Here is a 25,125-nt window from a genome sequence, read left to right on the forward strand (position 1 = left end):
ATGTGATCCCCTGGTTCCTTTCTCTTTTTCAGTGTGCTAGAAGGTGGAGGGGAGAATCCTTGTGTTGAGATTGCAAACTAATAGTTACAAATGGCAGGATTTATTGCCTCTCACCCCCAAATACCCTGACAACTTAATTGGCTCGAGGCAGGCCTGAGTTATAAATAGATATGCTCCTTTGTTGTGAATAGCCCCAAGCACCCTCTCTGCAGGGATATCCAAACAGGCCTCCCATGCTCAAGCACACAGCTTCCCAAAGAAAGGATTTGTTCCAAATCTTCCCTTCCCTTTCCCTTCCCCTGCTTCCTTTCAGGGCCTTGCAGAGGCAAGAATCTGGCTCTGAAAACCTTGTAAGTTACAATACAGCCAATTCTCTTTTTGCCTTTATTTCTCTCCCATCCTGTGGCTCAGGCTACAGTAACTTGATTTAAACACCTTTTGGCTTGCCTTGTGTTGCTTGGATTAGGTAGGGGATTGGATGGCAGCTTTCGCCATCCCCAAACTCCCTCTGAGCACAGGTTCTCCCCTCCCCAGTGCCATCTCTCTCGTGGGCTTGGGCAACCTCTGTTGTGGGTGCAGTACATACATCCCAGAACATAGCACAGGATCTTCAGCTGGCATGGTTTCGGTCTGTTGTTTCCCTGCTTCCTTTCCTGGGCTCCCACAGGCAGAGCCTCTGTCCCCTAAGTGTCTCTCAACCTTTCCAAATTAATGTACCACTTTCTGGAGTATTGATTTGTCTTGTATATCCCCAAGTTTCACCTCATTGAAAAACCACTTGCTCACAAAATCAGACATTCTGTGTCTGAACACGAAAGTGTCACAGCGCTCTATTACTGAAAAATTGCTTGCTTTCTCATTTTTAGCATCTAACTATAAAATCAATTGTACTTCTCTTTCAGTGTATTGTATGTAGAGCAGTATAAACAAGTCCTTATATGAAGTTTTAGTTTGTACTGGTGTCACAAGTGCTTTTTATGTAGCCTATTGGGGAACTAGGCAAGTCTCTAGATGAACTGATGGAAGACCTCTGTATATTTCCCAGGGGTACACACGCATGCTGTTATGGCTCCTTTCTCCCTCTGGCATGATAAATGCAGAAGTGGGGGCCAGGCTTTGGTATAAAACTTCCCCCAAAATCTTAAAAACCTAGATTTTTGGGAATAAAACTTCCACTGCCACCACCCAAATATTAATAACGAGATTAGGAGAAAGATCATTTGGGAAATCTCACTCCTATTATAAAAATCAGGACACACAAGTAACCAATGCCAGGTTAATAAAAAGAAAAGAGAAAACTTTTATTATTACAACAATATTCCTGTTGCAAGCATAAGGATCAGATGGAAAGGTAATAAAATATACTCATGGAGGAGTTACACCATGGGCTAGAACTTAGTTAAAAAGAAACGCCAAACACCTCTTAAGCAGTGCCAGATCTCAGATCCCATACCCAACCCTTAAAACAATAAAGCCTAACGAAACTACCTAAACTTTACCCTACTTACAGAAAGTGAAGAATTGTTTCTTGGAGAGAGAGAGACATGCTTGTCTCTCTCTGTAGCTGCAGAGGACTCTCCCAGAGAGATAAAAAGGAGAAAGGAAAAAACCCAAATTCCTTTGTCCCAGTTTGAAAGTCCCACCTACATTCCTACTGGTCACTCCACCTGGCTAGGTGTAGTTAACCCCTTAATCCCCAGGCTGCTGGCTAACCCTCATAATTATGACACATGCCCTGAGAATCACTGCTCTAAAGCTGCTGAGTTGGAACCTAGAATGAGAACAGAGTTATGGGATAGGTAATGTGCTTGCCTTGTAAGGCATGTGGTTAAATTTGTGACCACGGCCTAGCCAGCAAGATGGGCTAGAAACTAGTTCTTAAACTTGATTCCAACAGAGTTTAGCCCCATCCACACTGGATTATCAGCCAACTAAGATGTTTAGCTGAAAATGTTTGAACATTGTCCCCAAATTCTGTTTTAAAGCTCAGGGTAGAGGAGCTGTCTAATAATGTGTCACTTGGATTGGACCCTGTCTGCTGGCCCGGGGAATTCTCTGGCACCTAAATACCCAGAACTGAATGATAATTTCAGACTGAGGTTGATTGGAATGTCCTGCAAATGGAGCTTTGCAGATCTGAGAGCTCTTCGCGCCAGAAGGTTTTGCAGCTGGGATTGGCTTGATCAGCTTGTACCTTCTTTTCAGGCTGCTTTTTCATGATTTTTCCCCCCCTATAGAGAAGAAGTGCAGGAGAACTGTGTCCGCTGGAGGAAGAAATTCACTTTTGTGTGTAAAATGAGTGCCAATCCTGCCACTGGTCTCCTGGATCCCTGCATCTGCCGAGTATCTGTGCGTAAGGTAAGTACCTGACTCACATCTGTCATGGGCATATCTGCAACAGCTAGATGTATTAGTATAACTCCATGACTGTCATGTCCTGGAGATGTGAAAGGAATTAATGGACTCCAAATGGTGATCAGAAGCTTTGTGCTTGCGCTGGTTGACTGGAAATAGTCCCTCATGCATCCACACCCCACCTTCCCCCTGTGAAGGGGAGCCTAGCAAGGTGGTACCTAAGTGCCAGGGAGGGGTGAAATCCTGGATGCCTATTTAGCACTGACAGTGTGATGAGTTTCCCTTTGTTCCCACAGTAAAGCTCATCGCTCCTTTTCCTGTTTTTCGTGTTTCCCATTGTAGGAGCTGAAGGGCGGAAAAACCTACTCCAAGGTAAGAGAAAAAGCGTGCAAAAGGAACAGAACGCTGAGCTTTCCTGAGTTCACTCAGTGCCTCTGACCCATCAGTGCTCTGATCAATGGCCAGCGATGGACTTTCTCAGGAAGCAGGGCTGTGTTTGCGTTAAAGCAGTGTGAGGAAAGAGCAGTTAGTTGTAGTTGGGGATGGGATTATTTCATTTCCCCAAAACTGAAGGGCTGTGATTTGCTGCGACAGAATCCAGATCCGATTGTGTGAATTCTAAAGATGGGGCTGGCCCAAAACTGCTGATCCTGCACATCCTTAAACTTAGGGGAAGTTCCTAGGCAGATGTGAATTCTGCTGCTCAGAGTCATCCTAATAAACAGACACCCACACACCCGAGCTTGGACACCAGGTACCCGTGTTTGCTGGCCCTAAGAGCTGTGGCCTGGAGCTTAGCTGGAGTTAGTGCTTTCATGGAAAGCACTGTACACATGGAAAAGAGATTGATCAACCAAGGGGTTTTAATGGGGAATTGATGACTTTTCTCCTTCTGGCAGGCAGTCTCTTCCCTCTCTTATCCTGCTGTAGGAAGGAGAGATTGGGTTGGTTTAAGAGTCATAAATCTGCATGGTGCCGAAAGTGTTTGGCCTCTGTGAAATGAGTTGAGGGTCAGTGCCCAGTGGGCAGGTTTTCTTGTAACATAAAGTCCCGTTGCAGTTTGTTCCAATTAGCACCTTTTATTGGCAGTGTCTGAGACCAAGGATGGAATCTGCTTTGGAGCCTGAATGAGGCTCTCACCCTTGCATGTGGGTGGAGGAAGCTGTTGCTGCCCACACTGAGGTCATAATTAGTCACAGCACAGGAACAGTCTCCAGGGCTGTCCATCCGTTTCTCATTCGCTAAATTCACATTTGAAAAAGCCGTCTTTCCATTCTTTAGAGCTGCTGACCCAACAAGAGAGCCACACAGCTTGAGGGACATGCATGTAACATGGTTAGCAGCGTGCATACATGCCTGTTCCCTCTTTAGTCTAGGTCCTGAATTTTCACTTACTGCTTGGAAGTGTTGGATTGGAAGAGCCTCTGAGAATGTCACTGCAGAGTTATCCCAGGCTTTTACTTGGGGGTTGCATGCACGCACACCCACCTTTGAGCTGAGTGTAGTGGTACTTTAACCCTGGGATATCTGGCCCATCCTAAGACATACAATCGCCCAATGCTGCTTTCATTTGGGCTGATAGCCTATGCCCCTCCCTGCCTCGCTGCAAAGTAGGCAGGTTAAACTACTCAAGTACTGATAATACTTTAAAGCCTTCCCAGAAGGACAAACAAGTCCTCCCACAGTTTACTGGGAAAATCATGGAGCCCCCACTACACCACAAAAGAACCACACAGGTAAGTGCAGCATGGCTGAGAACACTGTCACACCACTAGTGCTTTGCAGGGTGGCTGCTCATACCTGTGCTAGGTAAACCCCCATGCCAGTCACCCAAGAAGTAACCTCTGAAGTGAAAACCTACCCAAAGATAAGCAGAGATGGTGGTGGTGACCAACCAGTAGATCAGGAACTACTGGTAGATCTTGGAGCCTCTAATGGGATCCTGACTGGTTTGGCTGGAAGAGTATCATCTGCCCCTTCCCCCCTCCCTCACCCACCCCCCACTGCCCTGCTTCTCTTGCTCACTGTCTTGGAGCTGCCCCAGGAGCATCCTCCTTGCTCTGCAGGGTGGGAAGACAGAAACACCCACTAATGTCAGGGTGTCCCCCTTCTCCCATCCCTGTACCCCCCTCCACAGAGTAAGCAGGGCAGAGCCTTGGAGAAGAGGTAGGGCAGGGCCAGGCATCAAAGAAGGGGTGGGGAAAGAGGTGTAGGGTTGCCAGGTGTCCAGTATTGGCCCGGAGAGTCCGGTATTTGCGGGCTCTGTCCGGTTAAAAACAAAACAAAATACCAGACATGTAAAATGTCTGGTATTTTCTGTTTTTCTTGGATGGAAGGCTGCTTGGGACATTCTTCCCCAGGGAGTGGGGGGGCATTTAAGGGCATACCGACTGTTTTTGTGTGTGTGTGCAGTTGTTCGTGGTGTTTGGGGGAGTTGTTGTTTTTTGGGGGGGTGGGTTTGATGGTGTTTGTTTGTTTGTTTTTTGTTTGTTTGGGTTTTTTTGCGCTTAACAACTTTGGTCCCTGGTGGTGGTGGTGATGGGTTTTTTTGTTTTTTTTCCCTCAACTAATTTTTTCCCACCATGTTCGGTATTTTTTGTGAAAGTATCTGGCAACCCTAAAGAGGTAGGACAAGGATATTTGGGTCTGAGGTAGATCCTGGATTGATTTAAATTCAAATACTGATCTTGTGTTTAAAAAGGTTGGAGACCCCTGCACCGGATGGTTTGTGTGGCCTAGGCATCAACAAGTTGCATGCAGATGAATATCCTTCCCACGTTGCAGGACTCTTCCTTTCTCTCTTTATCAACTCCTCACTGTGCTCAGCAGAACACAATCTCCTTGAGCTGTGAGAAGAGCAGTAGCCCAAAACAATGAAGATATCACAGGGCCTCTCCTGCAGCGGTGTGAAGGTTAAACGGTGGGGGCTGGTGCAGCCTCTGCCTGTGGCAGGCCTGGCCCGAGCAGTCTCTGTCTGTGGCAGGCCCAGGGACCCCACAGGCCGGGGCTGTTCTGACTGCGACACCGGAGCAACCCTTGCCTGCAGTGGGGGAGCTGCAGGCAGGTGCTGCTCTGACCAGCTGGAGCAGTGGGGGTGGGCCACTCCAGCCCCGTGGCAGGTGGGGGGGAGCCACTCCAGTCTGTCTGGAGTAGACCTTCTGCTTTAATCTGTTAACTGGTTAAACAACATATTAATTGGTTAGCCAATTAAATGGGATTTTACATCCCTATTCTTCTGCTGTTACTGAGGGTACTGGGCCCTTGTGAACATTCTCCTCAGTTCTGCTGCCAAAGTGGCTATGAGATACTGAGACTCGCTTGCTGATGCTTCCAGCCGGCTTTGTGCAGAGGACAGAAGTTGGGTTTGGCCTTGATATTAATGTCGCTGCAGGAGGGTGGGCAGACCAGAGGTGTTATGAATCTGGGCCAGCGGCATGTACTGTTGAAGTGGAAACTTCCTTCTCCCCACCCAACCCTCCCGTTGTCCATAAACCGGATGACAGTGCTGTCAGCTGGTTGGAAAAATGAGGGAATGGGCTCTGAAAGGTTACAGCTGAGAACATCCTTTCATTAAGGGATCCTTCCTCCTGCAGTGTCTGACTTCCAGCAGATCCCTCCCTGTGCTGGGAGTCTGCTTCCTGGAAAATGTTCCTGGCCCCAGCATGCTGTGTAAAGCTTTGCATTACTTTATTCCCCTGCAGTAGGGGAGGTGGGTTGTATCTGTGCAGTGGATAGTAGGGTGTCAAGGTTGGTCCACCCTAGGGAAAAGATGCTGTGTAATGGTACAGACAGCTCCCTGGCAGCGGGGCTGGAAGGTGGTGTGTAACTGTTACCGGTAACCAATGAGCTCCTGCTTATTGGTTAACTATTTAAACAGCTATTCTCTTATATCCCTACTTTAACCTGAAAGTGTGGCCACAACGTGAGCGTTGGAAGCGTGCTCTATGGAAACTGTCTGTATGAGGCACCATGACCTCGTTGACACTGGTGCTTTACAGCGCTGTAATTTGCTGTGCTTGACCCTAAGTTCACACCCCTGAGCCAGAAAACTGCAGTGCTGTGAAGTACCGGTGTAGAAATAGCCACTGATGAGCTTGGGTCAGCCTTTTTATTCAAGAGCAGAAGGAATAGCATTGTCCCTTTTGAGTGTCAAGCTGCTGGCCTGCAAGAGAGAGTGGAGTTTGTTTGCCAACAGGTAAGAGTCAGATAAAAACGGGAATTCTGAACTGAGCCCCACTCAGCTGTTTCCAGTGGCAAGAGAAAACTCACAAGATGAGAAAATGTTTCCTTGTCTGCTCCCAGATAGCTTTCTTAGCAACCGGGCTCTGTGCTCCTTCCTAAAAGAAGCTCAAAACCCCGAATCTATATTGCAGTTTGTAGTGTAACAGCTGACATTGTATTCCCTGAGAGAGAGGCCTGCCCATAGAAGAGTGCAAGGCTTTTCTCACTTGCAGTTGTGTAACTTGTTCAAACGCATCGACAGGGCAGAGGCTGCAGCTGGTTCTGATTGGACTGAATGGATCAAAGAGAGCACTTTTCACCAGAAAATGCAGAGAATATGAGCAATCATATTGGCTTCTTTGATTGACACGCTCACCTGGACTATGATCATAACAAATCTTCAAAGGACCAGGAGTGCAGAGAAGCACAAATGCTTCCTTTTTACTCAGTTCTTAGATGTTCCCCTATCAACACACTTGCTCTGTGTATTTACTTTGCTGCTTTCCTTCTTGTCTGCTCTGTTTATATTTTGTTTTGCATTCTCACTCAACCTGTGTCATTTCTTTTCTAGTTTATGAAAAGAACTAAGGTTTAGAAAGATTAAAAATCTCCTAAAACATTCCTTTTCCTTCCTGTTTACCAAACTTTCTGTTGGCTGACTAACCATTACAGGGGTGAGGAAATGCTGTTCCAGGTGCATGCCTTCAGAATGGCTAAGATCTAGGGGGTCTGGGTATTACTGAATGGCCAGAGGTTTATAACTGGATATTCACAATTCAAGCAACTTCTAGCTTGCTTGTCTGATAGTCTTGTTCTTGTTTCTCAGAAACAGTGTGTCAGTTTCATCTAAAACGAGATCCTTTCATCTCTTGGCTTGCAGGCTCCAGTGCATTCTGGGATGCCTTAGTACATAGAGTGCCGCCTTATGTTTGTGTATGTGATTCTGTTTTTTCCACATCATTGACCTGAGTGCCTTCTGCGTCCTTGGTTATGCAACAACTGCAGGCTGGTTAACACTGTCCTGCCCAGAGCTAGCAGTGTGATTCCTTCCTCCATTCAGGGGCTTCCTACAGGCTCCTAAATGTTCACCTTTTTCCATCCTCAAGAGTAGATACTAATGTAACCACAATTGCACAGTGGTTTGCATAGACCTCTGCCTTGTTCCACAAACGCATTCTCTCAGATGGTTTTTTGTGTGATGCACTGTCTCTCTTGAGCTTTTTTTCTGTCTTCTCTTGGCCACAGCTGGGTTTTGCTGATCTGAATCTGGCAGAATTTGCTGGCTCTGGATTCACTGTCCGATGCTGCTTGCTGGAAGGGTATGATACCAAGAACACCCGGCAAGATAACTCCATCCTAAAGGTACATAGTGTCCCCAGGGGAGGGTCCTAGAGTTTGGTGCATTCTTCAGAAATCCTGCCTCAGTCTGTGGTACAGAATTTTGTTCCCAGCCTTCCCATTTGCATCCTTGTGGGCTGGGATGTGTAGCATAGCAGCACCTTCCCAAAGCCAGACTGGAGCCAGATGAGCAGTTTCTTGCTTCCACACAGAGCAGTCACTCTTGGATTGATGTGTACGAACATGCAGTTAAACAATAGCATTCCAATAACAGCCTGTAGCTAAAACATGAACAGGAAGAAAGTCTTGAGTGCTCCATTGGAGCTGCTATAGCAACATCTTTTGAGATGTTGATATGTCTTGGCATAGTGATACTAGTGGCTTAAAATAATGCCCTGCTGTATCCCCTAAAATTACTTCTGTGTTGGAGGAAAAGGCAGTCCAGCTGATCCAAAGTGCTGTGCAAATTCCCAGTTCCTAAGCCCCCTTCACAGTCACAGGACCCAATGCTGATATCCCTACAGAGGACTGACTAGTTTGGTGGAATTGGCAGTTCCTAACGACATGTATCATTTCCATCTCCCCTAGGTCATAATTGGAATGTCCCTGCTCTCTGGGGACCCCTGCTTCAAAACGTGAGTTGCTCAATCTTCTTCCACTCCTACTGGGCCTGTGCATTTGCTCTGGGTCCTAGTTCATTAGAGAATAGACTTATTTGGAACATTTGATGGGTTTTTGGCCTCAACGCTGTTCCCTAAAGGGTGCAGAATCCTAAACTGGCCTAGATCTGATAAAACCCAGTGACGTGCGAATATGATCATGTGCGTCTTATCCATAGATCACATAGGCAGTTTTATAACTTCTCCAGAAGTACTGTGGGGGGAGGGGAGCAGGCTAATGACTGGGAATGTGGGCTCCGGCATTCTAGCTTCCTCTCTGCCAAAGACTGTGTATGACGTGGGTGGTTCACTTATTTTCTCTGTGCTTGTTCACTCATCTGTAAAGTGGAGAAAACATTTGGCTCTCAGAGGTGTTTGAAAAGCATTTCTAGATATAGAACTCCTTCTCTCAGTACAAGTTCAAGGTCACCTTTTAACTCTTAGAACTGCCAGTTAGTAGCATCTGACACTTAATATACATTTTCCAAAAATGTTCACTGTATCAAGAGATTAATGATACAAATGAGCAGATGAGATGAACCATGAAGACATGAGAAGTAATTCTTCTGCTCTGCTATGCACTGATTAAGCGTCAGTTGGAGTATGGTGATTGGAGAAGGTCCAGAAAAGAGCAACAAAAATGATTAAAGGTCTAGAAACCATGAGCTATGAGTGAAATGTGAAAGAATTGGGCTTGTTTAGTTTTGAAAAGAGAAGACGGAGAGGGGACATGATAGCAGTTTCTAGTACGTAACAAGGTGTTACAAGGAGGAGAGAGAAAAATTGTTCTCCTTGGCCTCTGAGGATAGGACAAGAAGCAATGGGCTTAAATTGCAGCAAGGGAGCTTTAGGTTGAACATTAGGAAAAGCTTCCTAATGGTCAAGGTAGTTAAACACTGGAATAAATTGTCTAGAGAGACTGTGGAATCTCTATCACTGGAGATATTTAAGAGCAAGTTGGATGGACATCTGTCAGGGATGATCTAGATGATGGTTTGTCCTGCCACAAGGGCAGGGAACTGGACTTGATGATCTCTCAAGGTCCCTTCAGCTATGTCTACACAGCAGCATTATTTCAGAAAAACTGATGTTATTCCAATGTAACGTAGTCCATGTCGACACAACAAGCAGTTATTGCAACATAATGTTGAAGTAATGTCCAGGGAGAGCACATGGTTCCAAAGATTTTAAGTTTTAGTGAACAGTTCTGGTGTCTGTTCTTTTTAAGAAAGATGTAGAAAAATATGGAGACGACCCAGAGGAGAAGCAAAACAAACTCCTTGCATAAAGGAGTGCTCTCTGCTTAGTTTATCTAAAACATTTGAGGAGGTGACTGGATTAGTGTATGAGTCTTGCAGACTTCCATCCTTCCCCATAAGGAAGCAAGAAGGAAGGGCTCTGTTAGTCAGTCACCTCTTAAAACTGCTGTTTCTGCTTGGGTAATCTGTGTCTGATATCCTGTCTTTTGGCTATTGCAGGCCTCCTTCCACAGCCAAATCCATTGCCATTCCGGGACAAGACTCCTCCCTGCAGTTGACCTGTAAGGGCGAGGGGACTACCAGTAGCACCAGTGGCTCAGCCACTATCGGAGCAGTGCGCCAGGCCAAGTCAAGACCCACCATTCTCAGTTCAGGTACAGGCCCTCTGTTCCCAAGACTGATACATCACTTTGTGAAAGGCTCATGAATCTCTGTGTGTTATGCTCTTCATCACCTATCCTAAAATTGAAGAAATCCCAATGTAGCTGAGCAGGGGGAACATGAAAGTCTGTAGCACTTATCTTTCTCTTAACAGAGGAGAAAAAGCCATTTCTTCTTGCTTCCAGGGACTGATTTAATGTGTGGCTTGCAATCCAGTCTAAGGTGCCCCTCACTTTGGATTCTCCTGTATTGAATGACCTTTAACACTGTTCACCACTTTGCACTTGGGTTTGCTCAGGCTGATGTTTAGAAAAGTTCTGGTGCTGCTTTGAGTGCTACAGAGCCTGAGAGCTAATGGCCTCATTCCAGCTGCTAAAGCAGAGATTTTAACCTGCCATTTTTCAAGGACATTAGTCTCCCGTAGCTCCTCTCTTCAAAGTGAATGGGCTCCAAATATACTGTGACCAACACACATCGCACCAGAATATGGAGCTACCCAGTTCCCCTCAGTGGGTGCAGAAAAAGGTCAATGAGTCCTTTTTAAAAAAAACAAACAAAAAAAAAAAAAACCTGGCTTACAGATCTACCCAAGACACCAAAAATGCCCCTTACAGCCTCTTTACACACAGGCAGGGATGGGGAAATTTAGCGGGTTCACCGACTCTTCAGGCCACATTCAGAGGTGATGTAAATGATGTTGGAACTCACCCGTAGGAGAGCAGAAGAGTGGGGATAACAATGGGAAAAGCAGCTAACAGGAAGGAGTTACTGTCCTTGCCTTGTTTTACCCCATATATCTGTCTGACATGCTTCAGTCTCACCCATGGGCTGAGTTCCAGTCTGGGGTTTACCATCTGTGACTCAGGTCCTACATCCGACTTGACACCTGTGAACATGAGGGGCAAATTGATTCAGAGCCTTAACTGTCAGTCAGCTTGCCACAACCTCCTGGCCTTTCCCTCCCTGTTAGGAGCATTGAGAATCCTGCCCCTTTGGGGTTTTGTACCCACCCCTCTGTCCCTCGTCACTTGAAAATCCTTGCAGCATGCCAAGTTGCTATTGGTTTGAGCCTGATCCCTTATGAATAGCTTTAGACTTGACCCATCATCTCCGTGGGCATGAGAGATTGGAGGTCCCTGTTAATTCCAGAGTTGGGCACCCTATCAGCCACTGAAAGGGGTGACTGCTTTGACAGCCTTTCCCTACTACTATCGTAAATGATCCCTGGCAGCTTCTAGAACTGCATGTATCAGAGCAGAGTCACTGCACTGCCCTTCCCTGGCCGAGTGCAGCAACATCCCATCCAGCTTTTCTGCAGGAAGTGGTGAATGGTCTGGCAGAGAGATAATGCGAGTGCTCCATTTTTTGACAGGTGTTCCAGAGGAACCAGACCAGAATCTGTCCAGTCCAGAGGAAGTGTTCCACTCAGGGCACTCACGGAACTCCAGTTATGCCAGCCAGCAGTCCAAAATCTCTGGTAATTGTTGACTTGCTGAACTTTGGCAACTGTGACCAGGAAAGTGCAGGTCTTCAGATCTCTAAATCTGTTTTCCTGGGGTACCTTCCTCTAAGAGTAGGTCAGAGGAGTGGCTGTGACTCAGAGCTGCTCCTGAGCCTTCTATCTGAACTTTCAGTTGTGTGATGACTGCAGATCCATGTAATTCTCCTTTGTGGATTGAGGGCCTTCGCCTCTTCAGTGAAGCTTCCCTGCTTGACCTGGAGACTTAGCTATTTGCACTGTGTTGCTATGGGCTAGTAGGTTTGGTTGGTAATGAGTCTCTATCCACAGGTTATAGCACGGAGCACTCTCGCTCCTCCAGTATGTCTGATTTGACCCACCGCCGGAATACGTCCACCAGCAGCAGTGCCTCGGGGGGGCTCAGTTTGACAGTGGAGTGTCCTGAGGGAGAGCGGGACCACAAATTAGAGAAACCACCTCGCCCCCCAAGACCAGCCCTCCTGTTGGATAGGTCATCCCGGTAAGTAACAGTACAAGGATGATGTCTCTCTGGATGGGGGAAGCCTAGGATCTTTTGCTCTTCCTTTACATTTATGGTCTCAAATTTACTGTTGCTATATCGTGAAAGGAAGAGGCTACAGCTAAAGGACACAGCGCTAGCAGCCTGAACTGAGATACTGAATCTGTTTTGTTTTGTTTTGTTCGTTTGTTTTTCCCTCCCAGAAGGAAAAAGGATTCGGTGGAGAGTCACCCAACCTGGGTGGATGATACTAGAATTGATGCTGATGACATAGTGGAGAAAATTATGCAGAGTCAGGATTTCACGGATGTCAGCAACACTGAAGGTGAGATTGGTACAAGGCACAGAGGGGAGACTTGCTGCTTTTCTTCCCACCTTAGCAATATTCATCACCCTCTTTAATTCAAACTCTGGCATCACCCGATGTTGCCTCCAGTGTTCCCTGTACACTGGGGCAGCCCAGCGTCACTGATTAATCAGCCCCACCCAGTCTAAGGTTCCGGGCTCATTGAAGGGAGCTGACTGACTGGGCAGGGCTGATTAATCACCTGTGAAACTGCGGCCACCATGCAGAGGGAACACTGGTCACCCCCCACACCCTTGTAACTACTTTTGACTGAAATCAGAGTGTACTTGCTACCGTTACAGGTATCTCCAACTGAGAGGCAAACACTCCTGCTCTTGTCCATGTTCACTTTTGACAGCATTTTGTGTGTTGTCAATATCACTGCTCAGTTGCATCACCCTCCTGCCTGGCTCTGATGGTAGCTCCTGGGCATGCTTTTTCCCATGCTATGCAAGAGGGTATTTGCCCATAAACAGCAGCTGCAAAGCTGAAGAGAAAGTGGTGGGAGAGGTGTGCATGTGTGTGTGCATGTGTGTGTGCATGTGTGTGTGCGCCCACAGAGGAAGAAGGATGGGTCTAAACCAGGGGCATGGAACCTTTTTAAGTTGGGGGCCACTGACCCACAGAAAAATCAGTTGGGGGCCACACACAAGTGAGAAGCAAAAAAAAAAAAACCTCCACCTTGCTTTCGTAGCTCCCAAATGAGGACCAAAAATGAGGGGTTCAGTGTGTGGGAGGGGTCTGCTAGGAAGCAGGCTTGGGGCATGGGGTCTGAGCAGGAGGCTGCAGGAGTGGGTTGGGGGTTTGTGGGTCTAGGAGGGCGCAGGAGCAAGCTGAGGTGAAAGAGCTGGGCAGGAGGTAGGGTGCAGGAGCAAAGTGGGGATGGGGTGCTGCAGGAATGGATGGGGTGGGGGGGCATGGGTGGAAGGAAGTGTGCCGGAGTGGGATGGGGGGGGTCTGGGCAACAGCAGGGTGGGATGCAGGGTGTGGGTGGGAGATAGGAAGCAGGAGCGAGCTGTGAATGGGGAGTCTGGGCAGGAGGGGGCATTTACCTGGTGCAGTTCCCCAAGGAGACACATGTCTCTGTTGCGCCACTTCTCCCAGGCACTGCCCCCTGCTGCCTGTATTGGCCATGATCATGGCCAATTAGAGCAGTGGGGGGGGGAAAGCCTCCAGGCAGTGCTCTGCTGTGCTACTGTTTCCCCTGCTCAATGGGGAGAGGAAAACAGCAGTACACGGATTCACTTCCTCCCCCTGCCAGGCAGAGTCCATGGGTCAGATCCAGCCCCAGGCTTGCCTGGCTCTGGCCAGTGAGACTCAGGGTCCTGTCCCCAACTCCAGTTCCACAGGAGGGGCATGGGGGACCACAGTGCTGGATTTCTGGCCCTTAGGTTCCCCAGCCCGGTCTAAACATAGTGGCACATGGCCTGACCAAAAGACTCTTATGAATACTCTAGGGATGTAGGGGGAGAAGCTGTGTCACTCTTTTTAAAGGAATTGAAACCAATATTTTTTTTTAATTGATCAGTTTATGGAAAATTTCAAATAGTCCTCTTAAAAAAAACAAGTATTTAAACTAATTTTCTTATCTGTTATACAAACTACAGCTTAGATTTACTAGAACTCTAAACTTTAATCTAATTTGCTGTTCATTACTCACACACACCATTGTTTGCCTTTGTCAACTTGGATGATTAAAAACAGGTTATCATGCTTCATTAATGAATTTGCACTCCACTCTCTGGGGGGGAAACTAGACAGAACAGAATAGGGGTCCTTCACTGTGGTATAATGATGAGACTGCAAATCCTGCAGAGGAATGTTTGTCTCTTGAGTATTTAATGATACTAAGGATTCCTTAATTCATGACATGGTTTAGAAGTTTTTTAAAACTGGCCATCAAAACTAAAACCATATTTTATTAAAACGTTGTTTTTAAAAGCTTACTCTTGCGAAGTCTGATTTGCCCAAATAGCCTTTCCTAAAGCAAGGAGGCGAGGGAGTTCCAGGAAGCTTCACAACCATCAGAGGAAGAGTTAAAAACACCCGTGCTGACAGAAATGGAATAAAATAGCTCTGTTAGCTTGCTGGGGAGTGTGTAACATGGCCCATAGGAGACACCTGGGGATTTCACTGTCTTTTCTTCCTCTCCCCCTGTCTGCAGACAGTAACCTGAGGCTGTTTGTGAGCAGAGATGGCACAACTACACTGAGCGGGATTCAGCTGGGCAACAGGTATGAAGAGACCAGTAGCGAAGAGACTTTTGAAGATCATGATGATTTGGTTCCCACATTAATACTCCTGGGATCCCTTTAGTCACAGGATGCAGCTGTGCTTGTGTGTATTCAGAGTTCAGCAGAAGCTTGGCGGGGTATTTGATCTTGACTGCTTAGAAAAGGGGAGAGGGAAGGTGTGTCAAAGTGTACATCGGGGGCGGGGGAATGATCTATTTTTCTCTGCTTTCAAAGCCTGTTCAAGGCTGGCAAACTTTGTTGCCTCCTGCAGGATTATAGCAAAACCACAAAGCCTAATTAATTCTCCATTCTACGCAGCATGCTTTCCTCTTCCTCCTGGAGGAGAGTTGCTATTAAATACAGTCTTTCCATACTGCTTTGCACCTTTCATCACAAATTCAAAACCTTTTACATTCACTAAACCGTACAAGCACCAGGATGAGTGGAGTTTGGGGTGAAGTGTCTAATGCAAAATTACACCAAGTCGATAGCAAAGCCACGGCTAGAGCCCTGGAGTGCTAACCTCTACCCTGCTCTAATAGACAGCTTCCCCTCTGGAGCCTTTCCAGGTGTCCTCTGCTTAGCCACTTTCATCTCTCGCAGGAAGGAAAGGTGTGTTACAGCCGGTTCTCTGAACAGCCTTGGGATATTGATTGCCATTTGCCTGCCTGGCTTTTGTTATGCAGGCTGGGTTAGCTATTTTCAATATTTGTATTTGTTTGGAAAAAATCCTGAACTCTGAGCTCTACATGGAGGGTTCTGTGTTAATCTAAAAGTGTAAATACAAGACCTTGTTCTTCTCCTTCCTCCTGCAGGGCCTCATCTGGAGTTTATGAGCCAGTGGTGATTGAAACCCGTTAAATGTGAAGAACAGGGTAGACCTGCTGGCAACAGACTCCTTCCCCCGTCCTCTGCCACATGGATGCCAATCTTTACCTCTCTACATGCAACATTCCAGAAGGGATTTCTCCAGACCCCTCCCCTTACATTTGCACTGCAGCACTCCTCTGAGACCATACCACTCCAGAACCTGCACTTTTCCTGACTTGGCATTAACTCCCCATTCATCGCAATGCTTCCAAACCCCCCGAATTCCCTGCAGATCTAAGGGTCTGTCAGGAAGCCGCTTCTTTGCTGGAGGATGTTCCTCCCTTCCCCAGTCCCTCATTCCATGCATTGCTTCCTTACTAGGGACTTCTCCACTCCAAATCATTGGGTTGTACCACTGTGAACTTTTCAAACCACTGAAGGGGGTAACCAGAACTGACAAACCAGGAGAGCAGCTTGTGGTTGAAATGACGAGCTGGCCGCTTGCAAGATACTTGATTACGCTGATTCTACATTATGGATGGCAAGGAAACTTCACCTCCGATGGCATCATTTTACTGAGCAATGAATCAAAAAAACCAACCCCCCAGTCATCTGCTCATAGGAAACGTTTCCCAAAAGTGCATTTCAGAAAATAGACTGAGATGGAGCTCGATGTTAAAGGTTAAATGCTACCGCTTGTTAGCAAAACTAACTGCAGTACTGACTTCCACTGCTGGGCATGGGAGGCCACTTTCTTCGGTTGCTATTAGCAGGAGCACTTTAGAGATTCTGTATGTACCTTGAACAGGGGCTATGATTGGTTGTGACGGTCTCTCATGTCATGGCAGGAGTATCTAAACGGTTGTCTTTCTCAGCCAGAGCCAGTCACGGAACTGTTTCTGGTGGGCAATTCTTGCTGTGTGAAAAGCAAGCCATTGTCAAGCCAGTTTCCTCCTATGTGGAGGAGAAGCTTTAACGAGTGCAAAAAGAACTGGCTAAATGCACTGGCTATGGCAGCCATTCTCCTCCCCTCCCGGGGTGCTAACTCTGGGTCTGACATGCAGCAGGCTTAAGCGTCTTGGTTGATCTTTTCATGCTTCAGCTTTTTCTAGTTTCTGCAGTTGCCTGACATGTTAACTGCCCTTTTCCCTGGCGTGATGTGGCAGAAAAGACGTGAGCCTTTTTCAGCTCCCTGCAGGCTGCCTTTGCAGCTTTTGCTGTACAGATGCTTTCAGCCTATAAGCTATTTCTATGTGGTGCCCGTTCCTTCTTTGCTGTTGTCCTGTAGTAGCACTCAGAAGCCATGCACTTTGACTAACAGCACACTCCAGGTGACTGGCAATGTACATGTGCGTGTGCACACATCCCCTCACACACAAACACGCTGTCCCATTTAGTCGAAAAAGAGATTTGTAATTGATCTTTTTGTGTGTGAAATTCTTAATGATGGCCAAGCTTTTTTCAGGATTAAAGGTTGTGTCCCTAGGTAACTAGAACACACGCAAGTGAGCTGCTGGGAAAGGCAATTCCGCCGAAGACTGCAAGACTGAAGGGGCCTGGATTTCTAGTCTGACAAGCACAGGAGGCTTGGGTGCTGATTCAGTGAGCAGCGTAGCGAGGCTGGTTCTAGCTACCGATGCCACGGACCCTCCAGTTCCTCTTTGCTTGCTGTAGCTATGCAGACAGCATCTTAGGTGTGCACTTTTTCTTTAGCTCACCTACCTTCCCTCAGAGGAAATTAACCAGTCTTGGCCTAGGCCCGTCCAACCTTCTGGCTGAACGTAGGAAAGCGCTCTTGGTTGGACCAAGGCCTCACTGAGTCTGTCTTTGTCATACCTGCGTGCGTTTTAATTCTAATCTCCTCTCCACTCAGGTTGGCACTGGGTAGCAGGTTGGTGAGATGCTCTGCTGCCTTAGGTAGGGGTTGGCTTTACACTGTTTAGGACTCCAAGGGGCTGGAGAAGGGGGACATGGGTTGCTTGCCTCTCCCTCCAGAGCTGCTGCCAAAGAGACTGGGTTGGCTGGTCCAATCAGTACAGGAGCCCCTCCAGCAGTAACTTGTGCTGTTTTCCATGTGGACAGAGGCACACCCACCATTCCCATTGACCTCAGTGGGAACTGCGGGCATGCCACACTCTTGGAAATTGGCTCGTCTGCAACCTTGCAGCAGCAGCTCAATGGCTTGAGAGGGGACAAGTAATACAGGAAGGAGTCCAAAGCCAGGTCAGTTTAGCTGCTTCCCTCTTGTTACTTCAGCAGTGGCTGGGAACCAAGAGCCTGTATTCTGGGCTCCAGTTGGCGAGAGACAGCTGGTCCCTGAGGGACATTTGCTGTTAGACATGTCACAAAACACCCTTTGGAGTGAAGGGGGAACTAGCTCCTTCAGGAAGACGAGGGGGGGAGCAGGTTAGCTTTCCAGAAACCGTGTCCTCCCATCACCAGGCTGGCAAGCAACCCTAACCTCTGATCCTGAGACATTGGAGAGCTGCAGCCTCTGTGTAGATTGTTGTCTTTGCAGCAGCTCAGTGCTCTGCTCTTTAAATTCTTGACAGGTTTTTGGTGCCTCTGGGTCTTGTTCCCTGGCAGTTGTTGATGACTTTGCAGACCTTGGCTTGTTGGCAACTTTTAGCTCAGAGCCCGCAGCTATAGTCCTGTGGAACGTGTATAGTTCAGCTAACCTTTGATTGGTCAGAACAGGGCTCGGACCAGGGGGAAGGAGAGAGTGGTCTTTCTGCATACCACACCAAATTCCAGCTTTGCATCCTCACTCCCAAGTGATGCTCAGCAGTCCCGCAGCCTGGTGCTGCGTGTGTATTTTGGAGCATCAAGGGAGTCTAAGCTGGCACTGGGATTGTCTGGACAGCAGATCTGCTGCCTGGCCGGAAGCTTTGTATCTTGCAAGCACTTTTTTTCCTTGTGGCATTGCCGGTATTTGTTGCTAGTTGGGATGCTAAAGAATATTTTGTGAGTTTGTCAAATTCAAACCACTGGTTAAGTTTCCTTTTTTTTTTCCTTGAAGTTTATTGAAGTTTTATAAACCCAGCAGGCTGGTATTCTTTGACTGCATTGTGATGTTGTCATTGTTTCATTGGTATTTTATTCCTGGGGGAGTAAAGGGGAGGTAATTTTTCCTCCCCCAATTGTCTGTTTCTCAGGGGATCCAGAAATGAACAAAGGAAAGGCCCCATGGTGAGATTTTTGCATCCCTCATCAGTGGTGTAGGCCCTGGTCTCAGTTGCAGGAGAGCAGGAGGGTTAAGTTGGGCTGAGCCAGGGGAGCAGAGCTGGATTCCCTGCCCCCTGCCCTCAGCCCATGGGCCAAGTTGGAATGGCCTGGATCCCATACTCCCCGTTACAGCAGATTAACATTTCAAGAGCTTTCTATTTGGAAGCCCACCACAAAGCGTGGGATCTTCAGCCTAGTATCTTTTTTTACTAACTTTTTTTAAAGAAATTGTAAACTAAAGAAATATCTGGGAAGGGCAGATGGGAAGGTCGTGACTAGGCACAGCCCCCCAAATGAGTCAGAGAAGGAGACTGGCTCGGCTCTGCCCGAGGTGGGAATGGGGAAAGGATGGCCTAAAACCTCTAGTTCCTCTATGACTGGCACTTTAGATGGGAGCTTTCATGCTGTCCTGATTCCAAGTTAAGGACAGTCAGTTTTAGTGTCACCTTCTGGAGGGAAAGTTTAGCCCTTTTTAAATGTTTTTTTTTGGGTTTTAGAGTGTTCTGAACTGGGCTGAGACCTGAAGAAAGTTGTTGCATTAAAATCTTAATAGGAGGAGTTGATTTTATTTTTTGTTTTGTTTTAAATTCATGGCTGTGCAGCTGGACTCTGCACTCACAACCTCTGGGAAACCTCACTGCAGGTACGCTTGAGACTCGATTACCCAGGTGAAAGGCTCCCCTCCTGGGGAGAGGGAGCTGAGCGAACCTTCCCTGCCCCTGTCCCTTAGCTGCCTTACCTCAGGAGCTGCTAACTAGTTCATTGCTCCTCTTCTCTTCCCCAATCCCACACTGAGGGAATTGCTGCTCCAGTGATTCAGTCCTGTGGACAGGGCTGGTCTCTCAGGGCTTGTTCCCACAAACACTACCCTGGTAGCTAGTGTTTGTGGCATTTACAAGCCACCGCCTCTACCTAGTGGGCTGATCCTGCAAAGTCCTCACCCCCCACCCCAGCCTTCAAGCTGCATTTTCCATCAGCCCTCCTCTGCAGTCCTATCCCATTCTCCTCCACAGCACTAAGGAGCTGTTACTCCTACCCCCCTGGGAAGGAGTGAGCATAGAAAACCTGGGAAACCAAGAACTTGGGAGAAGGTTTGAGCTGGAGGTGCAGCTGATCCTTTTACTTGCCTTGAGAGCATAAGAAAATGTTTGTTAAAGCCCATATTTTTTCATGTGAGGGAAAGGGGAGATCATGTTTTATTCTCTTAAAAGTGAATTGAGCTCAGAGATCAGAAGAAAAGCGCACTTGATTTATATTCAGATGCTCTAGAGAGAGATTACAGATATTTTTGGAAAGGGAATGGGTCTATGCAAATTTCCAAAATTGCTTGAAAGATAGTTTAACATTTTTTTACTTTTGAAATCTAAAGAAGAGAAAATCTAATTTTTTTCATAAAGCAGAAGTGCGTGTAGAAAGAAGCTACTTCCACTACTCTATTTTGATGATGATTCTTGGAAAGTTGATGGGCTGGAGGGAATGACTATTTTCACCATTTTTATCTTGTTCCTCTAGTTTTTTGTTTCTTTTCTAATGGAATACTGTGCCGTCTTTGATTCAGCAGATCGTGTCTGTATTTTCTGTATCTGGTTCCTAATGTAGAGAAATAACAAATATAAGTGGAAATCAATATAATGTCAAAATGTTATGGTTTTGGGGAAAATAAAAGGTTTTTTTGGTACTTCATTTATTGATCCTGGACTGGTTTTTTTGTTTTGTTTTGTTTTTGCCTCCCAAATATATCCTGGGGTTCTTTGCATCTCCTTACTGATGGAAGTGAAGCAGTGGATATGCAGTACCACATGCAGTAGGCTCCTGCGTGTCCCCACAATACAAATAATCGACCCATTAAATCCCTCCATGAATTTGGGGATAACAGCTAAGCTACGAAGGGGCTGATTTAGCAGGGCTCTCCCTCCCTTGGCTTTGTTATTGGAGGTGGGTAGGAAGCAAAAGCAAGAGCGTCACAAATAAAACAACCCCCCCAGCAAAGTGGAGTAGATCACCTGAAATGGGCAGAGGATGAGAGGGGGGCAGGGCTTCCATCTCCAGTCTTGAAGAGGCATGCAAGAAAGATGCAAAGTAGATCTACCTTTAACTGCCTGAGCAATACATGCAAAAGGAGTTTGGTCTGCATTGATGTAATTGCCACCATCTTGCCCAACAGAAAAGCAGTGTTAGATCTGGGCATCCCAGAATCTATCTGGTGTGTCTGCTGCAGAGGTTCCCAGACTCCAATCTGTGGAACATCTGCAGAGATCTGGCTGAACACATGGTGCTGGTCCCTCACTAACTGCAGCAGAGGGGCCAGGAATCTATTAAATAGCTTCAGAGGGCTAGTCCTAGTCTACATGCTTCCCAGGTTTTAAAGATACATCTATGGGGCAGAGCTCCCTATTGTAAAGGTACATATGCCAGAGTTTTTCTGCTGTCATAATACCACCTCCCTGAAAGACAATAGCTGTGCCCACAGAAGCACTTGTCAGTCAACTCTGCTGAATTTGCCAGCATGGCTGTCTGCTGGGACAGGGGAGTGTGGCAAACAGCTATACAGACAAACCTCTGTAGCAGAGATCTGGCCCCAGTTTCCCCTCCATGGAGGTCATGGCTGTAGCCACCACAGGGTGGTTGTGGGAAGTACCAAACAGGGAGAGATGAGAACCCTTGCTGTGGAGAGAGACGGGTATTTCCCAAGGTACCTGATTGGAGCGGCACACTGGTTAAACGCAACAGAATTATTTTGCATCGTTCTCCCCCAAAAGCTAAATGCCTGAATCTTTTAAATCCAACCCTATCTACTTCCTCATTTGCCCTGTAGGCTCCCTTCCAGTACCATTAAGAATTTTCCACTAGCTGCTCGAAAGCAAGGCAAGATAGCTCGTTCTTTTTCTATTTCTTCCTCCCAGGAATGACAGGAGTGGACTGATTTTTAAACCAAGGTGATTTAAACCACAAGTGGAAAGCCTTGGTTCTATGCAACTTTCCCATGTGTACTGCAGTTATTTTCTAAAGAAAGGTGCATTCTCATTGGATGATACCACCCTTTAAAAGATGTGGATTTACAACTGAATAGAACCTTTACACTAGATATGGTATGCTTTTGCTCCCCAGCGGAGTACATTATAACTATACACATTTACTTATGAAAATTTGGAGCTACATAATTGTATATTCTTAATTGTACATTTTTAGTATGTTATAAAATGGTGACTGAATGGAGTTATAAATATCCCTAGCTTGAGAGCAGAGCCAAACAGATCTCAGATAGCGAGAAGCTATGAAATAGGAGTGAGACACCATGCAGGAAGGCTCAATGGATAATCCTGATGTGATACATGATGGTGTCACAGGCCAGGACATCAATACCTGTGATGACTTTGCCAGTCTCTTGCAACCAATACCACAGCTCCTGAAACACTACTTCTCCCCCTCCCCCCACACACATACACCCCACTCCACCATCTCACTCTAGGATCAAGTCCTTAATGCCACACGCGACCTATTCTCTATCAGACTTGACCTTCAGTGTTAATGGTTTTTTTACCCTGGGTTCTTTCTTTACATAGAAAAGCAGCCTTGAACTCAGATTTGTTTATAGAGGCTCATGGATGCAGCCTATTTATTTTTACTTAAATATTTAAAGACGTTATTATAAGCATAGGCCTTAGCACATTTTGTATTCAGAATTCATTTTAAATGTGTTTATTTTTTAAAAGGAGTATTTAAATAATGTTTTAAAATCCAATTTAAATGAAACCTTGATCTTTGTTTTTTTATTCCCCAAAATTTCATCCATTTTTATCCATGCCATGGATTGCGTGCAGAAACACACTCATGTGAGTTAGGGTACATTCTTCTGCTTACATAGATTACTTTGTGTTGGCAGAATGAGCTGATTTTAATGCAGAGATTGTTTCATGATGTCACTCATTCAAAAGGCTCACAAAGAACAGGTGTTCCTGGCCGTTGAAACCAGACCCGAAGCAAATAAAGGCCAGAGTTGGAAGATGTCTTGGCCCTTTAGATTCTGACTGCTGCATTTTGAGACCTGTTTAATAAAAGAAAAGTTCACTTTGGCACTTGATGTGTGATCCAAGGCAAATTCTGCTGTTTGCTTTCTAGGTCAGGCATTTGCCCACATTTCAACAGCAGCACCAATGTTCTTAACCTAGTCCCTAGTGCACTGTGCAAACATGCACTAATGAATCCCCACCCCGGTGATGGATCTTGTAATCTGATTTGTGCTTTAGGTGCCTGTTTAATTGAGCACATGATTATTTGTAGTGCAATAGTGCCCGGAAGCCTCAAGATAAGAATGCCATTGCGCTAGGCCGGGCAGGGCAAAGTGCAGCAGCACACATGCACTTCCTAAGTGTCTGCAGGAAGGAGGGTACAGCCCAAACAAATAAGACATGTAAAGCATAAAGGAGGGGAAGGATTCTCTGTCATTCTCTCCTGGCTCTGGTTAATGGCATCCAGCGATCAAAAAACCAGAATCGCAGTACAGGCAATCCCCGGGTTACGTACAAGATAGGGACTGTAGGTTTGTTCTTAAGTTGAATTTGTATGTAAGTCGGAACTAGTACATATTGTAGGGGAAACTCTAGCCAAACATTTCTCCAGAGCTCAGTTTTATTCTCCCACACCTCACTTCCCTCAGTCCTTTATCCTCAAGCTGAGGTGTCTGCTGAGAAAAGCCGCTCCGCGTCTCCCTGGTCTGCTGGGGGGAAGCAGCTAGTGCGGCGTTGCCTCACCCCGTTTGTAAGTAGGGATCTGATGTAAGTCAGATCCATGTAACACGGGGACTGCCTGTAGTTATTTTACCTCTATAGTTGGCACTGCTGCACCTGTGGTGGGGATCCGATGTCCAGTTCTGGCATACACTATTCAAGGATGTTGATAAATCAGAGAGGGTTATGAGAAAAGCCATGAAAATGAGGAAATGATTAGAAAGCCTGCCTTACAGCAGTAGACTCACATAGCTCAACCTATTTAGCTTAGCAAAGAGAAGGCGAAGGGATGACTTGAATACAATCTATAGGTACCAACGTGGGGGAAGGGATATTTAATAATGGGCTCTTCCATCTAGCAGAGGAAGATCTAACATGGTCCAATGGCTGACACTTGAAGCTAGACAGATTTAGACTGGAAATAAGATGTAACATTTAACAGCATAATTTACCACTGGAAAATACATCCAGGGTCATGGTGGATTCCTCATTGCTGATCCATTTTAAATGCAGACCAGGTGCTTGTGTTCAGAAGATCCACTCCAGGAATTATTTGGGGGGGGGGATTATTTTGGGGAAGCCTGTGCTGCACTGGAGGTCAGACTAGAAAGGGTTCTGCCCCCATCCATTGTATAGGGCACCTAGGGGCTGAGTTCAGGCTATCTGGTTTGCTGAAGGGTTCCTGTGATTATTTTTTCTAGGTGCTGTCATTCAGCGCTGCCATGCCGAAGTACCTTGCCTTAGCTCTCTTCCTCTTAAGGGGCTGGCCCCTTACTTGTGTCTGCACTGCCCCAGCCTGCTCTCTGTTGGGAAGGTGCTGGAAGGATTGCTGTATCTACTCTGATTTTTCAAATCTACAAATGTAGCAAATGGGTTTGCAGCAGGTGTATTCAGTCTGAGTGTACACTGCATTGAAGGGCCAGGGAGATTAATTTAGAGGTGGTTTGTAGCTCATTGTGCCAATCAGAGCTGGTGATGGAGCTGAGTCATTTCTGGCTTCCACCTCCATAGCATCCTGTACTCTGTCCCTGTTCTCCTTCTCTTTGCAGTGTTTACAAACGCCCATCTCTTGGGACAGGAGAAACGGTTCCTAGCTTCCCCTGGTTGAGGCACAATCCGGGGGAGGGGGAGAAGCAGAAAGAGCAAATCCTTTCTACTTCCCATCATTTTAACATTTTAGGAAGCCGATCCCTGGTGCTGCTATGAATAAGCCCTTGTCTACATGGGAGAAGCTACTTGGCACAAGTGTAGCAGAATAACCTGCTCTAACTATTCCAAAACAACTCACCTGGGTGGGGACGCTGTTCTGGAGCAGAGCCATTTCGAAATGAAGTAATTAATTAATCTGGAATAAAGTAACTTTTATTTTGGAGTATTGTCCATGGGGGCAGTTACACCAGAATAGCTACAGAGAGACAGTTATTCTCCTCTAGCTGCACCAGAAAGTTTCCCCATCTAGACATGCCATAAAGTGCAGCAAGAGCAGGCAAGAAAACATCAAAATGGAGTCCAATTAGAAACTGGAATGTGCAAACTTAACCCTTCTCAAGTCTTCTGAGCCAAATTGCAGTCCAGCCAAATTCCACGGCCT

The 25,125-nt window shown here is 46.5% G+C and overlaps 1 protein-coding gene across 1 annotated transcript in view; it reads left to right on the forward strand.

Annotated features, from left to right (window-relative positions):
• The window catches only part of EEIG1 (estrogen-induced osteoclastogenesis regulator 1), a 60,350-nt gene extending 39,860 nt beyond the window's left edge, over positions 1-20,490 (forward strand). Inside the window, exons 3-12 of the mRNA XM_006136328.2 lie at positions 2,238-2,358; positions 2,698-2,727; positions 7,822-7,938; positions 8,503-8,549; positions 10,052-10,206; positions 11,586-11,690; positions 12,003-12,192; positions 12,396-12,517; positions 14,703-14,772; positions 15,588-20,490. Coding sequence (XP_006136390.1) covers positions 2,238-2,358; positions 2,698-2,727; positions 7,822-7,938; positions 8,503-8,549; positions 10,052-10,206; positions 11,586-11,690; positions 12,003-12,192; positions 12,396-12,517; positions 14,703-14,772; positions 15,588-15,633 — 1,003 coding nt within the window. The 3' untranslated portion in view covers positions 15,634-20,490. The remainder of the gene's footprint in view (positions 1-2,237; positions 2,359-2,697; positions 2,728-7,821; positions 7,939-8,502; positions 8,550-10,051; positions 10,207-11,585; positions 11,691-12,002; positions 12,193-12,395; positions 12,518-14,702; positions 14,773-15,587) is intronic.
• The last annotated feature ends 4,635 nt before the right edge of the window (positions 20,491-25,125 follow it).

The sequence above is a fragment of the Pelodiscus sinensis genome, chromosome 22 (assembly GCF_049634645.1).
Source record: "Pelodiscus sinensis isolate JC-2024 chromosome 22, ASM4963464v1, whole genome shotgun sequence".
Classification (NCBI taxonomy): domain Eukaryota; kingdom Metazoa; phylum Chordata; order Testudines; family Trionychidae; genus Pelodiscus; species Pelodiscus sinensis.